This window comes from Anguilla anguilla, chromosome 4 (genome assembly GCF_013347855.1).
Source record: "Anguilla anguilla isolate fAngAng1 chromosome 4, fAngAng1.pri, whole genome shotgun sequence".
Taxonomy (NCBI): Eukaryota; Metazoa; Chordata; class Actinopteri; order Anguilliformes; family Anguillidae; genus Anguilla; species Anguilla anguilla.
In genome coordinates, this window is record NC_049204.1 from 12,818,047 (window position 1) to 12,839,857 (window position 21,811).

General features: G+C 48.5%; 1 protein-coding gene across 9 annotated transcripts in view; it reads left to right on the plus strand.

The window, feature by feature from the left end:
- lpp (LIM domain containing preferred translocation partner in lipoma) overlaps positions 1-21,811 on the plus strand; it is a 244,668-nt gene that overhangs the window by 186,234 nt on the left and 36,623 nt on the right. For all 9 annotated transcript variants that reach the window (XM_035415842.1, XM_035415840.1, XM_035415844.1 and 6 more), the window contains one exon: positions 17,603-17,702. In XM_035415842.1, coding sequence (XP_035271733.1) covers positions 17,603-17,702 — 100 coding nt within the window. The remainder of the gene's footprint in view (positions 1-17,602; positions 17,703-21,811) is intronic.

The window sequence follows — 21,811 nt, forward strand, 5'->3', positions numbered from 1 at the left end:
ACTGGCGATTTGCACTCTGCAGGATTATGTATCGTATTATTGGGGTAATTGCGCATAATTGAGAGCAATCGCCAAAGGTCAGTGTCAGCCAGAGTCTGTAATCAACTCTTACAAGCAGATGCGACTTTTGCGCCAGAAGCACTCGGTTGGCTCTCCTGCCCCATCCTGCCCCTGATTGGCTCCTGTCCTAACGTGCGATGGACAGAGACAGCCTTTCAAGTCAACGCGGCTTCAAGAGACTTAATTACCCGAATCCGCCAGCTTCCTTTTGATCTTTTCTCTTTTTAATGTACAGATTTCATGGCTGCCGCTTAATTTAACAATTTCCCCTGTCCCTCGACTCACTGACTCGGAATAAGGCTAAGCTAGATGATGACTTCTGTTGCCGCCGAGCTTGAGTGACATTTGACAGGGGGGATTATTTTGAAACGCTCATCCCTTTGCAGTCGGTTTAAAACCCCTGGAAGGTCACTGACGGTTTCCGCTGTCAAGCGCGCGGCTTTTACCGCCACGCCGTCTCGCTCCCCTCAAATCCCAGCCGCTTCGCTTCCCTGACCTTCGAGAGAGCGCCCGCGCGGCGTCGAAAAAACAAAACGGCCCTCTCCCTGCGCCCGAAGCGAAGGGGGCGACCGGTCACGACCCGCTCCGAACGCCGCCCGGCCGGCCGCGCCGTTCCCTCGCGTCGTCAGGGGTCCCGTCCTCGCTTCGGTCACCTCGTTTGAAATTTGGGGAGCGCTGAGCAAAAAAGGATTAGCCGTGGCCCGCAATTAAATGCCCCGAGCGTGAGCTGGATCTCTTACGGAGCTCCAGGCATTGAGATACCCACTGTGAGAGAGACTCTGAGGCGCTAGCTGCCACAGCACCCCCGCCGGGCCTCAACGGACGCAGCGTCGGCCACCCAGCCACCTTCCCCCTTTCAGCCTTCGGCCGGTCCACCGGTACAGTTAACCGGTTCACGCACGCCACGCCGGCCCATTAAATCAATTTGGGAAAAATTTGGAGGCCAGTCTTAATCAGTTCGCTACCGTCGGTCTCCCTTAACTAGTTTTAAGATGGAGGATCATTTGAAAACCGCGCCCAGTACCCCACCGCTGGGAAACCGTTATTGCGGCAGGCTGGCCGATTCTTCTGCAGCGTCTCTGCCCTTCCTCTGTTACTCTGCCCGCTCTCGCTCAGATCGGCCGTCGTGCTGTCCCCAGCAGCGCGCGGGACGCGGCTGAGGGCCGCGGTGCCATTTTGAGGAAGCCGAGGGGCGAGCCGCATTAACATTAATCAGACGAGGTGCCGGAGAAAAATAAACCTCGTTTGCTTTCACGGGGACAGTAACGGAGACGGACGGGCGCATCTTTGATTGCACCGGCTATCAGCCGGCGGTGCAGCCGGTGACGGACGTCCCGGCTTCTTTAAAACCAGCCGGGCGGCAGCGCCCCTTCTCCCGGGCCTGCCCTGGACGCTGGCCCAAACGCTCACTGGCGGCGTCCCTCAGTCAGCTCCTGGAGGGCTCCTCTCTCCTTGCGCTGACTGATAACCATGCGGGGGGGGGGGGCTGTTACAGGCATTCACTGTGTCGGGTTTCCAGCGCCGCACGGCCTCGACCCTCGAGCGAGCGCCAGTTAAAGTGCGCTTACGGCGTCGGATTTACACGAGCGGTCTCCGCCGCGGCGATAAGTTTCCCGCGAACTCGTCGCTTCCCCCCCCTCGCCGCCTCGACCCCCTCTCGCGGAGGCACCTTTAACTAGGCCGTTTCACCTTCCCGTCACGCCGCCCTTTTTAGCCGAGCGAGGCGGGGCGGGGCGGGGAACGTTCGCCGTGGCTTCGCGCTCGTAAATAACGCCCTCAAAAAAAGGGGGCCGCTGCTCCTTCTCCTCGCTCGCTGTCCTCTCGCGACCCGCACTTGACGCTCCCCATCTGTCTCCCAGGAGGAACGGGGACGTCATTACACTGACTGGCAGCCCGCCTGCTTTTTCGCTCCCCCGCAGGAGCACTCCTGTGCAAACGGGCTTTTCCAGTCCTGCCGGTAAAACCGCACTCTGCTTAATAAAAGCACAGTGTACGGTTCAGGTGACGAGGGTGTGCCTTCACAGGAATTAAGGACAGAGCGTAGGGCGTGAAACGTGTCCCTTTTTCCCCCACTTGGTTCAAAGACATGGTTATGGGCTTTGGCTCTCGGTCGGCGTTGTTATCTTCAAGGGCCGTGCCTTTGAATTGTGGACCGGGACTATTGTTGTCGTCGTCATTGTTGTTGTTTTGATCATTTTCACTTGCCTGTTTCAGAAAATGTGTTAATGTAGCTCATCAGCATGAAGACCTGACGAATGTTGGGAGTAGTGGTTTCAGATGGAGATCGTAGCAATATCCATAAAGGGATCAATGAAACAACATGATTATTATTTATCACAGAAGCGACTGAGGCATGTTGATGTCTAATTAAATTTGTATCTGCCAGGCTCAGGTTGGCATTGATTACCATAAGAAAGAAACCAGCGGCTGTTAATTGGGGACCAGCCATTCTGACTAACAAGGTTCAGATCCCCTGTCTCAACTTGCTCATTTCTTTCGTTTATTTAACAATTCCGTGTCTGTTATTTTGATGTTGCTGCTGCGCTGATGGGTAATTTTCAGAGATGCCGGAGATTAACGACAAACATGTTTTTATTCAAATAAGATATTCAGTGAATTCAGTGAAACATTAATTAACATTTGATTGAACGTACCCAGCCAGTTTGCCACAGCTGCTCAGTTGATATTTAAGGGTATGACGGTTTAAAAGCGCTACACTTGCATGAATGTTAAAGGCCTTTTGTTCACTTTGGTTTGCTGAAGGGCCTTGGACTCTCCAGTCAGGCACCTGGTTTCACATGTAGAATTTGTTTTTTAACCTGAGGAACTTTCATGAGCCATTGATAATGCGTGACCTCCAAATCACTGTAACAGCCCTCCTGCCTCGCCATGGGTTCTTATTAACTCAAAATGTGCCGTATACTACATGTACTGCATGCCCGGCTTCACTATTGCTGGCCTTACTTTAGTCAGCCAAAGTTATCGTCAACAATACAAATAACTGAAAACAAGGACTCTGAAGCTAATTGCAGCCCAGACATGATGGCGTAGCGTAGAACCTGTTCTCTTTTCGTAGGAGGTGAACGGGCACCTGCGCAGAGCTGTGGTTGCAGAGCGAACCCTGAACCCTGAAAAGGTCACGGTCTCAAGTCTCCCGAGGACCACTTCTGTTGTGCTGCTGCTTAATTGTTCCTGTATATTAGCCCAGCTGCATAAATGGGTCAGACAAAGCGTGGGACGACGTACGCTGTCTACTGGACGTGCAAGTCATGTGACGTCAGGCGTGCCTTTCGCTGTTAAGTGAAGATGCAATTAGCGTGAGCAGATTGAGGCAAAAAGACATAGCAAGAGAACATAGCACTGAGCTGTCTGGAGATTACATAGATACGGGCTGCTGTTGTTCCCTGCTTGTTAAGGCCACATTTAGCAGGAGGAAATGAAAGGACATGTACACTCTGTAACATTATGAGACAAATTACTTTTTTGTGAGGGGGGGTGGGGGCAGGATTGCATTTTAATGTAACATAAGTACTGATTCAATTACATGGAAGAAAGCCAGGTTGAAGGTACAGCCTGTACTCTCCACCCCAGTAACCGTGGTTACACACAGAGCAGCTTCTTTTTTTAAGTGTAATTCGATTTTGAACGGCAGACTTTAGTGCCGTCTCAGAAACTGCCATAGCTGCTGTTTTTTTTTCCTCTCCGGCTAAAGACGTGGACGCTCTGACTTTTAATAAAGTTTCAATTAGCACCAATTTGCACCCGGTCCGTACAAAATATGAAGTTGGGGCCAGATTTATGAAGGCTTTTGCTACTAGTTTGAGGTGCAGATATGAAAAAATCTGCCTCGGAAATATGTCTTATGTATCAAACGCGCTTGGGCCTGGAAGCGCGCGGTACAGTATGTGTCATCCACACGAGTCATCACAAGGTGCACCTCTCTCCTTAATTCATATGTATTTAAGGGAGGATCGCCCAATTAACACGCAGAGATATTATACGTGTGGCTGATGGTGTATTCTGTTGAATTTACCAGTTCACGCAATTAACAAGGGTTGATTTTTGCATTAAATTTCTTCACCTCTAAAGAGCAGACTTAAATCAAGTCACTAGCAAGACGGAGACACAGGTATTGGCATTGAAGATGCACTGAGATAATCTTTACAACAAGAATCAAGAAACAAGTAATCATCAAATGGTACAGATTAAGCAGCCACAGCCGCACACAGTTAAGGCTGGGTGTTTGTCACTAAACATATTGTCTAAAGTCACGGAGCAGTCACAGCAAAGTTGTTAAAAATTACAGAAAACTGAAAAAAGAGGCTGAAATCAGTGTTTCAAAAAATAATTTTGTAAATTAACCAATAGATCTCACGCGCAGCCGTGGGAAATAACACGTATGACAGTAACAAGTGTTTAAAAAAATCAGTGGGCAGTTGCTGCTAGTAAAAAATACGAGTAAATTCATTAGGCTGGTGCATTTACTTGCTTTTGTCCATCACGGAAAGAGCATGCTTTTTACTCTGATTCCATTATGAAGAAAAAAAAAAACAGTGTTACTCTGAGTTTTTATTTATTTAAAGTTAGATTTAGTAGCCTACGAGGTTTGAGCCTGCGTTATAGTTATGTTGCGAAGTTTGAAGCTGCCTTATAGTTATCGTCCAAAACTGCCGAAAAATCACAGAAAGCACTAAAAATGGGGAAGGACATAGAACTACACCAGAGACTTCTGTGACAAATACCCTGCCATAGAAATAATTACTCTTGGAAAAATAAAAGATGACCTAGAACACAATGTTCCCATTCTATCCTGCCAATGGTTTAGCCTTGCGTCTTCAAACTATCCTGATCATTTCCATCGACAATTGCCACCGCAACTGCAATGTCGCAGTCCGCATTTTGTCCTGCACTGACCGTAGTTCTGGATGCGCTCTCATGGTGCACCAAAAGATACATCAATTTTCCAACACTCGATGAAGATGTTCAACACTCTCAGCTGGTGTTTTAAGCTCTGCTTCACACACAAACCAAAATTAGTAGGCAGTCACATTTGCTGATCACGGAATTAGCTACAGGCTTAATAAATAAGACTTTAATTGAATATTAATATATGGACTGCATGAGCACCAACATGCCATCGTCAGGCCACAGGATTTTTATGTACGTAAATCTGGCCCTTGGTTGTTGTTTTCTCAATCGGATGTGATCGTAACGGTGATAAGTCACCTGCAGAGTATACCATAACCCCTGTTGCATGCGGGCCCTATGTTGCAGTGGACTATAATTGGACCGTGTTGCCTTTGGTCAGCCTATGACTGCATCGTCAGGTGACACTTTGGGGGCTTGCTGGGGGTCGTGGGGCTCTGGTTTCCGAATGCTTCGGAGAGTAAAGGTCACTGCAGCGATTTGCCTCGACCCCCCCTCTTTAGAGCGTGAACGTCCGCCTCGAATTTCAGCCCCTTTTTCGCTCACCCGAGGTGCTCCCTGGCCACCTGCCACCTTTTTATTAGCGTTCTCCGTCTGCAAGGCCTTCCAGGGGTTTCCTTGGCCCTTCTACAGCCTGTCAACATGCGGAAGATTAAGGAACCCAGCTCTCTGTGTGCGGAAGTTTAGGAACCGAGCTCTCCGTGTGCGGTAGTTTAGGAACCGAGCTCTGTGTGCGGCTTGGCCAAAGCACAGTGCAGAACCAAGGAAATCCAAGAGAGTGAAATATATGTAATCAAAGGGGCATGTTATTGATGTCCGTCCTAAGGCTCGCTCTCTATGCCACTTTCTATGTCTCTCTCTCTCTCTCTCCCTCTCACTCGCTCATTCTTCTCTCTCTCTTTCTCTCTCTCTGTCTGCATCTGTCTCTCTCTCATGAATGTAAAGTAAGCCTCCAGATAAGAAATAAGTTGCTGATTGTGTGCAATAGTAATAGTGCAAAACCTATAGTTTTTTTTCCCCCTCCTCACCTTGCTAACGACGTAGCCCTGTAAGCGCGTAAAGCGGCTACGGCTTTATAATGACCTGTTCGCTGGGTCCGTGCTCCAGTATATCAGCTGAGCCTGTCAGACAGCCGGGCTTAAATAATGCGCGTCGCCCGCCTTCCCCTCTCTCAGCCGCGGCCCAAGCAGACAGTAAATAAGCGAGCGGATCAATATCTACCCCGCTGCCCCCCTGTACTCCGGCAACCTGAAACGAGGGCCATTTGTTTATTTTCTCGTCTCCTTTCTTTCATTGCCCCAGAACAAATCTGGCGAAAAAGTCTGAGGACTGAGCTGTCCGTACCCGTGTCCATTTTCATATGTGTGTGTGTGTGTTTGCATGTGTGTGTCCCCATTTCCGCAGTGAGGACTTCTGTCAGTGTCTTAAGACCCAAGGCCTTAATCTTCAGGGTTTAATATCCCAAATATGTGATTAGAATGTTTTTTAGTGAACAATCTAATGCTGATGTAACAATCACTACTGGTAATTGAAAGCATTTTGGAAAAAAAAAAAAAAAAAAAACAACATTCCAAAAAAGCTACTCTTCAAAGGGTCAATCAAAGGCTGGTGTAGTCGTGATCAGGGTCCAGGAGCACCAGGCAGCAATGGAAGTGAGTGCCATCCTCAGTGGTGAGACTGGCTGACATCACTGGAACCCTTCTGACCAGACATCCCACCCCCCTTTTTTATTGTCTTGTACAATGTCATCCCTGCGTAGCTAGCTTTGTTGCATTTGTTTTATTTTCATTTGCATTTCTGTTAATTCCATCATTCAGATCTGTGGGTTCAGCTTCAGTTCCCCACCAGTTTGCCCCGACTCACATGGCCATAATTTTAACAACATGCGTATCTGTAAAACCGCATCCATTCAACTCTTAAAATGTCTTCAGGAGCCCTGATTGATCGGCCTACGAAGGCGGCCACCCCAGTTGTTTACGTCTGGAGTATTTAATAAGATCATTAGGAGCAGGACCCTACATTCAGCGGGGAAGGTTAGTTGTCATGGTTCCAGGAATCGGGGCAGGGTGGGATTAAGTCAGCCAGGGTTCCACAGGCTTAGCCAATCAGTGCACTGGGCACCTGCAGACTAGTAGTAGTTGTCAGTGACAGGGCCGTCTGTACTCCATTTGGTGCTAGCTCTCCCACAAGCACAGGGCTTCTCATACACGTGCAAGCAGCCCGATTAGAGATTCTGTACTGGAGACAAAAAAACAAAGATAAAATGTTTACTTCTACAAACAGGTGCATTTAAATATTTCATGCACACATGTATAATGTGTAGTGACAACAGGAATTCAGTACGTTATTGTCGTCTAAAATTATTTCTCAGTTCAATTCATAAAACATATGTTTGCTTATAATTAGGTTGCTTAAACGGAAATGCTGCAAACAGCATGCTAATTATATTTCCAATTAAACTGTGTAATGGTATTAATTGGATGATTAATTTTTTATATTAATTGGCACTGAGAGGGGGACTCTGTTTGGAGGCTTCTTGAGGGACAGGAAGAGAAGCTGTACCGAGTGTAGAGCACTGTGAAAGTGGAGATTGAATTCAGCATAAATAGTGCATTTTTTTAGGGTGCTTAAATGGCAAGTCATTTAAAAGCAGAAAAACTAAAACCTGGACCGAATGACATGCTTGGAAACTTCATTTCGCTTGTTCATGATAAATGATAGATGTGAAGTAGCGTACTTTTAACTGTGATGCTACAACTTGTCCACCCAGTTTGCTCTGCTCTGTCTTTTCACTTTGGCTGGGTGGTTGGACAACGCAAGACAGCATTGATTGTGATCACAGCTGAAATACCCTGACACGTCTGAGAGTGAGGAGAATTTATGTGGGTATACTTGTGCAGCCTAAGTGGTTTGATCGATCTGAGTGGGAAAAGCGCAAGGGTGACGGCTAAAACTTGCCTCTTTTGGGTCTGCCTATGTCTGAAACAGACTTGTTTCAGGACAGGGGAACCGTGTTGCTCTCAACACTGTTTCTGCCATGTCGTTCCACATTTCCTCACCTATGAGTTGGGCATTCTATAACTGCTACGTGACAGCGACACCTGCTGGCCGCGCGTGGACACAGCTTCCTGTCGCTCTCGGCTCCTCTCCTGCCCCAGCTGCCCTCCTTTGGGAAGCAGCTTGCCCTTAGTGTACACAGTCACACCTGAACGCAAATAACTGCACAACTGCTGCTGTTCCTGAGTGCACGGACACGTCCTCACTCCCTAAGAAACCATAGCAAAGCGTAAGAAGCCAATGAAAGCATGCAGAGATCCAAGCACCCACATTTCAATGCACTGGGAATCAGCTCTCTGCGGTGTAGACTTGTTTTTCCGTGGGGAGCTAAAACTATGTGGTGGTGTTTGGACGGGAGATAACCTTCACTGTTTCATCCAAATGAAGTGTTATTTGCCTGTCACTCTTCGGTTAAGGGGGAATAAAAGGTTACTCTGCTGTTTGTTTTAGAAATCAAATTATACAAGATACACTTCACACTGTGTGTTATGAAAAGGAAAAGAGAATACCAGAACTCTCATTATAAAACATAAGCCTGTGTAAAGCTTCATTAGGTTCATCACAGTTGTTTAAATTTAAATAAATGACAGCACATTCATGTAAACAACAGGAGACCTGTGTCATTTTCTACCTAAACCAGTATGATAAGTCCGCTTCTAAAATAGAGTGTTTGGTGGTTTTTGTAATTTAGATAAGCAATGCTAGAAATGCACCGTCTTAGCGTGTCTAGACTTCTTTCAGCTGTACATATTGGTCTCAGCACTTCAGATATTTACTTGTCTGTTTGGTATGAGAAAGATGAACATGTCAGTTCCCAAAACATGACCTAGATTTATACACACACACACATTCGTCTCACAAAAAAAGAAAAACATCTCACATTGTTTTCACGACGTCTTACGGCTGGGAATGGTTTGAAATTCGAAATGGTGAAATTCTGTTTGAAATTCTGTTCTGAAATTAAAAGCTAAGAAGTCAGTGTTTTTTAACCCCATCTTATGTGGAAATTATTGTAATGCAGTACCTCCGTCATCTCTGCTGCTTCCATAAAATTTGAGTGTTTTCCAGATTTTTAATTGGAGCTGAAATAACCTGACCTATTTATCTGGTGTGAATGTATATTTGTGCACAGTGCGCATCTATTCACAAAGTGGCATTCAGCTGAATTTGTAAATCATTATTCCTTTTTTCTTTCTTTTTTTTCAAAAGCAAGCATGTGATGCTTCCTAATTCAAGAAATACTCAGGGCCTGAGTATTTTAAACGTCTTGTGATTGACGATCACGTTTTAGTAAATGCCATGCGGTTTAGTCGAGGCGTACCAATCTAATCCATTGAAACCTTATAGCAGGGCTGCCCAACCCTGTTCTTGGAGAACTGCCATACTGCGGGTTTTCATTTCAACCCTAATTTGGCACACCTGACTCTACTCATTAGCAGCTCAAGGAGATCTCTCGCTGCTGAACGAGGTGTGCTTTGTTTGGGTTGGAATGAACACCTACAGGACAGTGGGTCTCCAGGAACAGGGTTGGGCAGCCCTGCCTTATAGAATGCAGCTGTTACACAGGCCCGCTGGTACATTGTGATCCTTCGCTGTTGGTTTTTACAGAACAGGGACAGTGCTGCTGTCCAAGTTCACATTACAGTGTGAACAGACCTGAACGAACCCGCACGCGCACGTTCACAACACGATGTTCGCAGGACAGCCCCTCATGGAAACAAACACAATAGTGGCGCAAGCGATGATCAAGATTATTTGCTGTGGCGGTCGGATTACCCTTCATCGGCCGACGAGGATGAGGGCGGAAAAGTGGGTGAAGGCCAACGGAGTTATGATGACAGTGATCTGCTCCTGCGCGGTGAAGCGGGACATTAAACAAACCACATGAATTCCGATCCGACAGTTCTCAGGTCTACACTGGGGCGGCAGTGTAGTGTAATGGGTAAGGAACTGGTCTCGTAACCTGAAAGGTCACAGGTTCGATTCCCAGGGAGGGCACTGCCGTTGTACCCTTGAGCAAGATACTTAACCTGAATTGCTTCAGTATATATCCAGCTGTATAAATGATGCAATGTAAATGCTATGTTGTGTCAGTCGCTCTGCTAAATAACTGTGATGTAATGTAGTGTTCTCACAGCGCTCACGAGGCATCAGGCCGGATGCGTATCCCATCTAGGGCCACATATGGAAGCAGCCCAATTCTGATTTTTGTGTTCACACTGCTCAGAAAAAAATCACATCTGTGTCAGGCAAAAAAAAGAAATCGGATTTGGGCCACTTCAGCCTGAAATGTGAACGTACCCTAAGTGTATTTCCGTGTAGCTTGGGGTTACAGCTGTTTAATTGGATTAATTGTGAGCTGAAAGCCTTCCCAGAGTGAACAAGTGGCCTCATGCTTGCTCCAGGTTTAAAAAACGGGAGAATTCACCTGTGTTTATTAGCTTTAATCTTGTGGGTCCTCTCCTGGCCTACGGAATGTAACTTCAGAGTAGAGAGATATCCCGAAGCTCATCTCCCAACCCACTTACTAGTCACATGACACCGACTGAGCCTTTTAAGATTTCCACACGCATCCAACCAGTTTTAGGTGTACCATTTAATCGGATGTCCATCAGCTTCGCCTTCGCCACATCTGAGCAACCTTGCATTAAGTTTCGTTTCACAAGTCTCCGAGTCATTGTGAAGTTTTTTTTCTTCTTTCCATTTAAGCAGCTACACAACTTATGATTTTCTGCGACCGCAGTAAAAGTGCAGCAGTCTCTAAAATGTATTTTCTCAGACTAAAGGACAAAGCGCACTGTGGTGGTCAGTGCCTCTGCGCTGTATCACCGGATGCCAGGTTGGTATCGGAATCCCCTTTTCCTGGGGCCGAAATGGAACTGAAAGGTTTTGTGGCCGTCGCACGACAAGGCTGCGCATTGTATTACAACCTGCCCGAGCCCTCCAAACCCCACCGTAATCGCCTGTTTGAGGAAGCCCCAACAAACGTCCTTTTTTTTAAAGCAGTGCTCTCTCCACGTGAATGCCTGGTAGGACCGTGCAAACAGGCTGCGGCGCAGGAGGATTTGCTTCTGTTTTTATTCGAATAAGCCGCCTTGTTTCCGCAAGTTGTTCTGCTGTTCGGCGTTTGCGACGGTGATACTAACGGCCCCGTGTTGGGCTCGAACGAGGGATGCGGCGTTTGCACTCGCACAAAGCACCTTAAAAAGCCTGTGCCGTGTTCTTTCTTGTGCTGGGGATGTTGGGGATTCATTGAAGTTAAAGAGCATTTGTTTCAAGGTTCATTGGCATTTAATCTGAAGGAATACGGTATGCTTGCCAGGGAATTTATTCTTTTGTTCCGTATGCACATCATGAATAAGAAGTGGATGTTTTTCTTTGGGAATTGAAAAGGGGAAAAGAGAAAGGCAAACCAAAGATACTGGAATAGTTTGAAGGACCCCCTCCCCTTACATCTAAGTGAACGTACAAGAGTATTGCTGAGCGGTCTTTATTATTCAAAACATATGGATAAGATGTATGTCTTATTCAGGCTTCTTGTTGGCATGAAGAAAGCCCTTATAATCTCTGATTTCTGCTTTTTTGCTCAAGCATTCAGTCCACAAAATCCTCTAAAACCAGACTCGTGAATCAGACTAGGATGTCTTACAAGTTCTTTCCCTGTGAACACCGCTGTGGCATTTAGTAAACAGGTCTTTAGTCTGGGTCTTTCAAAGTTTATGGGGAAAAGCCTTACAAGATCTGCTTTTTTTTTTCACTGGAAGATAATGCACATGCTGTTTTTATTTTTTCTTCTAAACAGGGCTCAACATGAAACGGATCACCGTTCTCTCTGTGGAACAAGTGCAAAGCTGCGTCGTTCGGTTACTTTCCAGTTCTCGCCACCGACGCTGGAAGTGCAGCAGAAGTGGCTCCGTGAGACAGGAAGGACGGAGAAGGCCTCGTTTATAATGTTTCATCAGCCGTGTCTCCCTCGCCTCGACACCCGTCAGTCTCCCTCTGCTTTCATCAGGCTCCCCTGACTCTGATTTTGGGGGCGCCTGACTGCTGCTTCTTCCCCAGTCTAGAAAACGAGCGACCGGGGCGCCCCCCCCCCCCCCCCCCTCGCCGCCCCGTATGGAATTCTCATTCCCGTCAATGTGTGCGCCCGTCGCCACGCCCCGGGGAGCCTGAATGGATCAGGCCTCTTAGCCAATATCGGCTACGGCGAGGAGAGGGGAAGGGATCCCAGCAGGGTGGCCAAGGGCTCCCCGTTGCTAGGCGAACCACCGTTGTACTTAGGTTATGGCGGGGCTGGGGAATTCACGAGCCGAGCTACTGTCGCCGTCGCCCAGGTTGCCTAGGTCTTCAATTTTTGCTGAAAACTAAAGGAAGTGCTTGGAAGCCTACCTGTCACACCGCTGCAGAAAAAAATGCCACAGACCCTTCGTGTGCTGTGTTCAAAGTAAAAAAATCCTTTCAAGGAGAGACCGAAAAAAAATGCTATTTTCTGCTATCTGTTTTGGGGTGCACGGGATGAGTCACTGAAATCCGAACAAAACATTGTGGCAATCAGTAAAAAACGGGAAGCAATTTCTCTTTCTTATTCATGTGAAAAATTATTCAGCGTTGCCACAAAAGGCATTGAGACGAGGTCCTTTAAAGCGCGGGAACGAGCCATTGTGGATGTCGGCGAGTGGATAAGGAGTAAGCGAAGTTTAAAGGCAAAATTAGTCGCGTATAATGGGAGCATTTCATCGCCTTTCAAAGCCGCGATGATGGGTTGATATCAACAGTGTAAAAACACCCCTCCTTCGTCTCTGCACGATAATGAACAGAAAATGCTGACCGTAAGCCCACCGTAATATGATTTAAAAAAAAACTTTTTCCACATTTAAATGAAAATGTATGTGAGTCACAGTTCATTTATATTCTTGTTGTGCGTTGAGCAGCATCAGTCACTGGTGCCCTTTGCAGACTCCACTGAAGTGAATTCAAGACACGTTACTCCTGCACTTTGTTTCTAGACCAGCTCTGTCTTTTGGCTTGTTTCAGCACTGCTGGACCAGTTCCCCTCCTTGGCTAGGTGCTGCAAGACCCGGCCATCTGTTTTTCTGCTTGGAGCTGGGGGGGGGTTCTACTCAGGGTTGCCAGGTTGGGGGATTTACTGCAAAATGTGGGAGGATTTGAAAAAAAATTCACAGCGGACGTTTTACAGTAAAAATGTATGGGAGACACCGACAGATGGGGGATTTTGAGGCATGGGAGACAAACTGTGAGAAACTTGAATGGGAGTCAGTTGAAGACGGGGGGTTTTGAGTAGGTTTTTAAGAGGAGAATTAATTCAGCCGTCTGTCAACTTTGGTTCCACCAACCACTCGCAGCGCCCATGCAGGTCCTGTGCCACGGCGGAGTGTGATGCGTTTCCTGGGTAGATTATGTAATTAATTTAACGAGCCGGTTTGGGACGACGCGCTCGATTACACGACTAATTTGTATTTGATTAATCCTCCTGGAAACGTTAAAGACCGGCTTACCTCCTCCACTTTTAGCAGAGAGATGGGGAACAGACAGGGGTGGCACGTATTTTCTCCCTGATATGCGCCGCCCCTGTGTCCGTGGACTCGTGAAGCCCTTGGCGAGCGTTCCCCCATCCCCCCCCCCCCCCCCGCCCGTCGTAAATGTGCCTCGAACAAAGACTCGGGGCTCACGGGGGCCTGGGGGGGCCGTCTCCGGGGACACGCTTCCTACAGCAGCGGGAGTTTACGCGCCGCCGTGTCCATCCCCTGAGTTAATGAGGGAAACCCAACAAAACACTGTCACACACCACAGCATTACAGACACCCCTCTGTACTGGACTCTGCACTGCACAGTTTTACGCATGTGTACTGTGCCATGTTATGTATGATCAAACCATGCATTTTACCACACATATGAGTCATGTGTCTCGTGTAAAGTCAGTAAAAGCTGTCATTTTGTTAATAGTATTGGGGAAGATTAAGAGTAAAAAAAAATATATATATATATATAAGCATCAGGCACTTTAATTAATTATCTGTTGATAGATTTAATTATGATATTTTTTTATCTAAAGCTTCTGAAGATGACCTAGAATGAAATGACAAACCACTCCTGTATCCATTTTCAGATTGCATGATTAGATTTTATAATGCAATTTATGGGGTCTAAATAGTTTAATGAGATGCATATCTCAAAACAAAGTCAATCAACAGCCTGCTCAAATGTAGTGGGGGGAAGAACATTTGGTATTTGGTCTTTTAATTAAATATTTAGAGTTTCTTTGTAATTAAAAAAGTTGTTTCCTTCTATTCCGATGGTGTACTTTCAGTGCTCGAGTTCTAAATTAAGTTTGAGTCTGGCTCTTCTGTTGACATGATCACAGAGTGAGACTCCAGCAACCTCACGTACATTTTTCGCAAACAGAAACGTAGAAACAATTCACGGTTTTGGTCGTGCGCTCATGCATTCACAATGCAGCATAACTCGAGCTTAAAATAAATGCCAGTGCCATTAAAATCCAGATGCAATTAATGTGAAGGTTTTTCCCTGACTAGCCGGGGGGGCTAATAAGTTCATGTCAGGCCGTACACCGGTCCCACCCCTTAGATTAGCTCTCTCTGACACGATAGCTTGAAAACAAGTGAGTCCATTTGACAGCAGGGCCGAATGTTCTCGCGGGCAGGCCGATAGGTGGATGGCAGCGTTGCAGGGGACGGTTTTTAAAGGGGCTGGTTTGGCGTGCAGCGCGCGCGAGTCGTCTCCATCCAGCAGCTGCAGGAGAGCCCACCTGCGAGAACAGGATGCGTCAAAAACCGCTCGAGGGGCGGGTTCCCGGCCCAGCGCCGGGCTGACAAGGGGGGTGTTCGGGAAGCCCGCGTCCGACTCACCGCACGGGGCTCGAGGAAGCCGGTGGGGCCCGCTCCAGGAAGGAAGCGCCTCTGCAGCGTTACGCAACCCTCCGAATTTGAGCAGCAGACGGGGTCTTCCTTTCCTGCGAGCGTGACCGCCCCCCCGGGTGCGCCGCTCTGAGCAGCGGCTGACTGAGAGGGCGCTCGCTCGTCGAGGATCTACGCTACGCTAACGTTTTCTCCCAGGAGCACGTGCGTTGCGATATTGAGAAATGTAGGAGCGCACAAGTGCAGCCTTAATTGGTAGATGTGCTCCTAAATTTTCCAGTTAGCCCTCATCGATTTTCAGGAGCACGTGCTCTGCCCTGCCCATGGATTTGAACTTTTTTTTGTATGGATGGGGATAGGCAGCGTTAATGTTAGCCTCAGTTAGCCTTAGCCTCAGATAGGGAGCAAGTGCCGAATTCAGGCCCCACGTAGGCGCCGCAGAATTGTGAAAAAAGCTGAGAGGGCACCTTTGCATTGGCCCCCTTTCTGGTAACATGCACCCAAACTTGGTGTCCATGTGACTGTGCAGAAGGCTCAAAAGCTCTGTCTGCATGGGACATGGTGGTTTGGTCGGACACCTCTCATAGGAAGGGCACTGTCCTCTCCCAGCATGCTTCACAAGCAGACATCCCCAGAATCTGTTGTAAGCCGATCGACTTCTGACCACAAGAACCATTCAGTGGACCAGTTTCAAAGATCCAAGAGTAAGGCTTAATGTGGTGTTTAATGTTGGTGTCAAGCCAGGCTTAGTTTCTTTTCCTGATCACACATTGAGTTCAGATGTAAAACGCTGTACTGAGCGTAGCACCCCATGTAAGAGCCGTATTAATAACTTCCAGTGGTAGGCTGTGACAGAACCAGGCATGTTCATTCTAGAAAATGAGTCTGTGTTGGTTTCTGATCCCTGAACACTGGTGGCTGAATCAAACTGTTCAAAAACTTCTAATCAACAACAGTCTCATCTGTGTGATGTCCAGTCGCATCTTATAAAATTAGCACATTGTAAACTGTTGATTTTAACTGAGTGCAGGCACCCTAGTGCACACTGCTCTAGTGTGATTCACAGGGCTGCCATAAGACCCCGGGCGTTGTGCCACCACATGGGAAGTGATCACTGCCCCCATACAACTTTCTTTCCACGTTTTATTATTATTATTTTTTTTTTTAAGAAATCATTTTAGCATTCTCAGTTAACTTTCGCAAAGTTTATCATCCTGAGGTTTCTATTATTATGAGAGTTGACCAGCTACCCTTTGTGCTACGAAGCGCAAAGATTCAGTCGGCAAGCAGCTGAACAAAGCAGTATGCAAATCCCGTCATCAAAGAACTTTCCGGCAACTCTGATTAGCCCTTCAGAGCTTTAAGGCGCTGATCTCTTCCCTTGTGTAGGCGCAGTAGTGCCCCGGGGGGCCAGCCCCGCGAATCAGACATAGAGCAGCACGTGAGGGCCTGCCTGACCGGCGGTGTACGGAAGGGTCCGCGGCCCGGCGGTCTTCCTGCATCGCGGGCCAGCAGCCATTTTAAAGCCGGCTCGGCCTTGACCCCGCTTCTCCTGGCAGGACGGTAAATTCCCGAACGGTCGGAGCACGGCCGAGCGAGCCGTAAATAAGAGCGGTGATTCATGGGAGGGTTAATAGGGCGCGTTCCTCTGTCAATGCGTGCGACCCACCTTCACCCGCGGAGCCCCCCGCCGTCGTATTTTAAACGCCGCCGCTAAGGGCGATTGGCGGGTTTTGCCATCGCTCCCGTCGGCGGGTTCACGCCCAGGGGAGGTCACTTAGTTATTTAGCTTGACCTCATAATAATGGGAGAGTCGTGCTTCTCGAAGCCCGTGGTGGGCGGAAAGGTTCGTGTCGATGCCATTTCAGTTCAGTCAGTTCAGGAAGTTAATTGAAAAACCCAACCGCATTCTGTGAGGATTTTTACAATTAATTAATTGTAATATGAATTCATTTCCGAACATGAAACTGAAATGTGATTTACCCTGGTATGTGGAGTTGGACTATTCTTTCTAGTTTTGAACCAGTTTATATGAACCTGTCAAAAGACCTTTCTTTTCATAGCAAAACACTCTGATTGGTTCAAATCAGGGACTCACTCAATATGGCATTAATGACGCCTTACTTCACCATCATTGCTGGTGTGGACGGACAAGGTGTGGCACCGCCTGGGCCTTAACACTGAGGAAAAAGAAAAGCATGACCTCCCAGGCGGTGTGTTCAGCTCCTGTGTCCTGACTGTGTCGGTGACGGCTGTGGCCACACAGCGATGGCAGCGAGTTGTCAGGAACCCCATAATGGGTGGAGCTACAGTGAGCTGTCAATCACTGATTTGTTTTAACCAATGAAAATGCATTTTCTCAGTAGAGTGAACCATAACAATTATATACATTACAGCTGTGCTCACCTGTGCTCTTTCACAATAGAGGATACAGCAGTGATGGGGTGGGGACCTACAAATGTGATTGGCTGTTCAAAATTGGGGGAAAGTAAAAGGCTTAAAAGATGTGTAGAAGAAGCTTCATTTTTTTAAACTTCAGACCACAACAAACACTCCACGGTCCGGTTAGTCCAGTTTTGGCATCGTGTACCTGTATGTGAGGAGCAGCCCAACCGTCCTGCTTACAGTAAACGAGAAACACCTGCTCTGTCTGTGTCTTTCAGGCCCCCGGCAGCGCCCCGGGCCAGCCCGACGATGAGCTGGACCGCCTGACCAAGAAGCTGATCCGCGACATGGACAACCCCCCGTCCGAGGAGTACTACGGTGAGAGAGCCCCCCCCCCCCAAACCGCGACCGGAGCTCCGCGCTTCTCTCCCCCCCCCCCCCCCCCGTCGTTACCGCCGCCTCCCTCCGCTCTCGCGTCCCTTCGGATGCGCTCCGAGCCCTGCCCAAACCGGCCCGCGAGCTGGCCTCCTCCGTGACCCGTTCGGTAACTCCACTTTCGGGGCGGGCCTTTTCCCAGAGCGTGTTCTCCATCGCTCGGCCGCGCGCGTGGTTGTCCTCGGCAACGGCGAGGTCACGAGAAACCTGTCCCGCAGGACAAGGGAAAGTTTCTGATGCAGAGGGCAGCCAGCCATCCAAAAAAGCGCGGAGGTACGGATGTGTGCGCGCCAGGTGGAGAGAGCCCGGGCTGCAGCGGGACAGAGGAGTCCAGCTCAGTACAGCTGGCGAGCCACGCCCCTCTGACTCGAGATGAAAGAGCCATCGGCTAGGGCCCGGCACATGTACCCTGACCCCACCGCTTCATGTCTGATGTCATGTACATGTCTAATTCAGGGATAGCCAAGGCCCAGGCCTCTCTCAGCATTCAGCCGATAATCTGCATTAGTTCCTATTGCATTCTTCATCTTCTGGGCTTCTCACTTTCTGGAGTGGGATAACAATCGCAAAACCTCCTTCTTGTCCCCTCCTCAGGCAAAGATAGCGGCACTCTCTAGTTTTTTTTTGCAGTGGCCAAAGAAAAAGTTAGAATTAGGCCAGTTCTGTTTGCTTGCGCTCGCTTTCCTTGACGTAATGCTGAGCATTAGCTCGGAGTTTGCTGCCCAGATTGTGTAATGCGTCTGAATAAAATCCAGAGAGGAAGGAAGGAAGGCCCAGACTGAATCTGCAGAACTGCAGGGAAAAGTCACGTCTGTGGAAACTCCTTTCCATTTTGTTTCCTCCGATGAATTAGCACAATCGTTTTCTTTGATATGCAGTAGCTGGCCCTCGGTGGCAGAAGGAAGCATTTCGTGGCTAAGCCTCGAGCCCTCGGTACACAACAAAGTCGAGTTTATTTTCAGGCTTGGTGATGTTATCCTTGGAAGACCCTGACACGTACTGATACCGATGCACAAAGTGCTGCTTCAATGCATGCTGAATTTCCAGGAAAAAGCACAGACGACAGATGCCGCGTGTTTTCGGCAGAAGCCCAGAGCCAGTTAATCAGAATGTCAACAAAAAACAAAAAAAAAAAGACGCAATGGCCGACAATTATTGACGCCAAGTGCGATTTCTGCCGACTTTCAGACGAGCGTCAAATGACCTATTGTTGAGAGCAGATAGAAACGTGTGGGAGTGAGTTTTCAGGCGTATGTCAAGCTTGGCAATTATGCCCGCGCGTATGGGCGGCGAAGTGCGATCGCTTTACGCACATTTCTAATTATCATACAAATGGATATTTTTGGTTCGTCTGGCATTCATTTACAACCGTGGTGCGTGTCACCACGGCTCAGACAATGGAACCCTCACCGCCCTCCCCCCCCCCCCCCCCCCCCCCCCCCCACCCCGGCTGAGGTTTGTGTTTTGACGGGCTGACGCGTCAAAATGAGGATATGTCAGAAAATGGGGATGTGGACAGACCGGACCTCAAGCCGTTTCGCTCTTCCAGGCCCGAGGGACTGTTGCCGTTTTTGCGAAAAGGAAGCTGTTCTTTTGGCGGGCCGGAGGCCAACAGGTGCGCTGTTTGCGGAAGTACGGGAGAGAAAAAAAAAAGCCAGAAAAAGCTCCGCTGCCCCCACGCTGAGCTGGACGGCGTGTTCTCCTTCCCGAAATGCGCTTCCTCTCGGTTCCAATAAATGGCGAGAGCAGCCCGACCGCGGCCGTCCCGACACGTCTTGTGGTCGGATCAAACGCGGAAGTCGGCTTTGCCGGAGGGACTGTCCCCCGCCACAAGGTCACGTGGTCGAGAAGAGGGCTCCGCCCAATTTGGCAGCCCTCGTTGCCCCCTGGGAAAGGCCGGCGGCTTTGTCCTAACCAATCCGTTGAGCCTTCCTCACATATTTTTCATTTTACACCTTAAAGGTTTTTAAAAAAAAAAAAGCTATGCCAAACTGTTATCCCCCTTCTCATCCTACCGACCCACCTAACCCCACCCGTACAACTCCAGGATCACTGCAACCCCTACCACTCTCCTCCATTTTTCCTGTTTCCCTAACCGTTCCCAGAAGGACCCTTAGTCGTTTATTACAAGTAGGCTCCGATCCTCTTCAAAACTATCCCAGAGCTTTATTTTTTGGTTCCGTTCATGCTTGAAATGGAGACTTCAGGAGAGATGCGATGGCCATTAAAGAAAGTAGCCATTTGTTCCTGGATGAAATTAAATTAATATCCTTTCATGTTATTTTGTTCCCTTGATAGTACACAAGGGGGAAAAAAAAAACCTCCCAGAAATCTGCTCGATTGAGTGCTAAATGAACCGTCCTATCTGGAAGTGATCCGCGTCCCTGTGAAGGACGTGGCATCCCTGGCCGTCTCCCACCTGCCGCCGTTTCCGCCGCATCGAGGGACTCGCCGACTCCGACCGCAGCCGATATCTGCTCTGCGGTTCAGCTCGGAGCTGGAACGCCCTCTCAGCTGAACCGCGTTAATCGCCTCCTCCGCTGCTCAGAAATGACGTTGGCTGTGTTCATTAATGCGAGGCGAACGCTATTTACGGACTTCCTGGTTGCGAGAGGTTTCGACCCTCCCTGCCCTCGAACGCTTTGACCGCTCGTCCACCGCTCACGTCTGTAACCCTGTTTGGTCACGTGGTTCCAGTGGCCTCAGTTTGAACCGGGTCAGCTGATGCCAGCGGCTCAAAAGAATGCAGACAAAAAAAGAATTTGCGGGGCCAGAAATGACATAAAGGAGATTAGAACTCCTGCGTCGCCAGTTCTGTTCAGTTTTCCTCAGTCCCAGCCAAAGAGCCTAATTGGGTTTGCATTAGACATCAGCCACAGAAAACCCTCTGGCAGACGGAGCAGTTTCTCCGGATCGGCTTCTGAAGCTCCCCGCCATCCTTCCAGCGGACATCTGCCGTAGTCCCAGAGTACCCTGGGATACGTTAGCCTCCGGTCGCAAGCAAAGGCCCGCCTCCCTCCCACTGAGGTTTGCCAGACTTGCCCGCTGTCGATATGAAGTGGGTCACATGTAAGCTAAGGTAGCAGTGGTGAGTCAGAAATGGTGTCGTTTGCGATTCGGGGACTCTTTGTCAAAGGAGCAGAAATGCACTCGGGCCCCCGTTGCCACGGCAGCACCCGAAACACACACATCCCCGGTTGGTTTGTTTACACATGTTATTTGTCAGTGTGGAGCGCTTCACGCAATCACGGGCAATAGAAAAATAACTGCAGTCCAGAGAGCTGTTCATGCCAGAGCAGATGACAAGGGCTTTGCAATTACAATACATCTGATTAAAATTTTTTAAGCTTTCTTTTTTTTTTTTTTGAGGGGGGGGTGCGGGGTGTGGGTGGAGAGGGTGGGGGTGATGTGTATTGGACCCAGGGCTACTCATTAACATGATTAATCGGAGCTAGGCCATGATCTCTTTCAACTGGACTGTATCTTTGTCCTCGTGCTGCTAAATTTTATTAGTGTTGCTAATGTCTTTGATGGGCTTCCAATCAAACGCATCTGTTGTAGCGCTTTTTACGAGTCTGGGCTTTCAAATGACTCCAAGGGTTATTCTAGGCACCGGGGAATAAAAGAAGACCTTGTTCTTTGGCTTTGAGTACAGTTTTAAAATGAGGGATTTTTAAACTGTGCTTTGGATATGGTAATGCCCATCGATGAGCACAGTACAGTCCCTGTCTCCATCTCTCTCTCTCTCTGTAACACATACACACACACACACACACACACAAATGTGCACGCCCACATAAACATGTAGGGAAAGAAGCGCAATGAAACTACGTCTGCTCGCAAACAAACAACGCGTTCTGTTTGTAATCAGTGTTCCGTCTGCAATCAGTGTTGTTTGTTGCCAGTCTTATGCCGGTAATCAGTTTCCTGTTTAAGCACGCGAGCAAAAACCGGAGAGAGGGAAGGAGGAGAGCCGGAGCTGGAGGTGGCTGGTTGTCGAGGAAATGCAGTTATCCAGCAGGAGCCCCGCCCGCACGCTGGCTCCGTTTCAT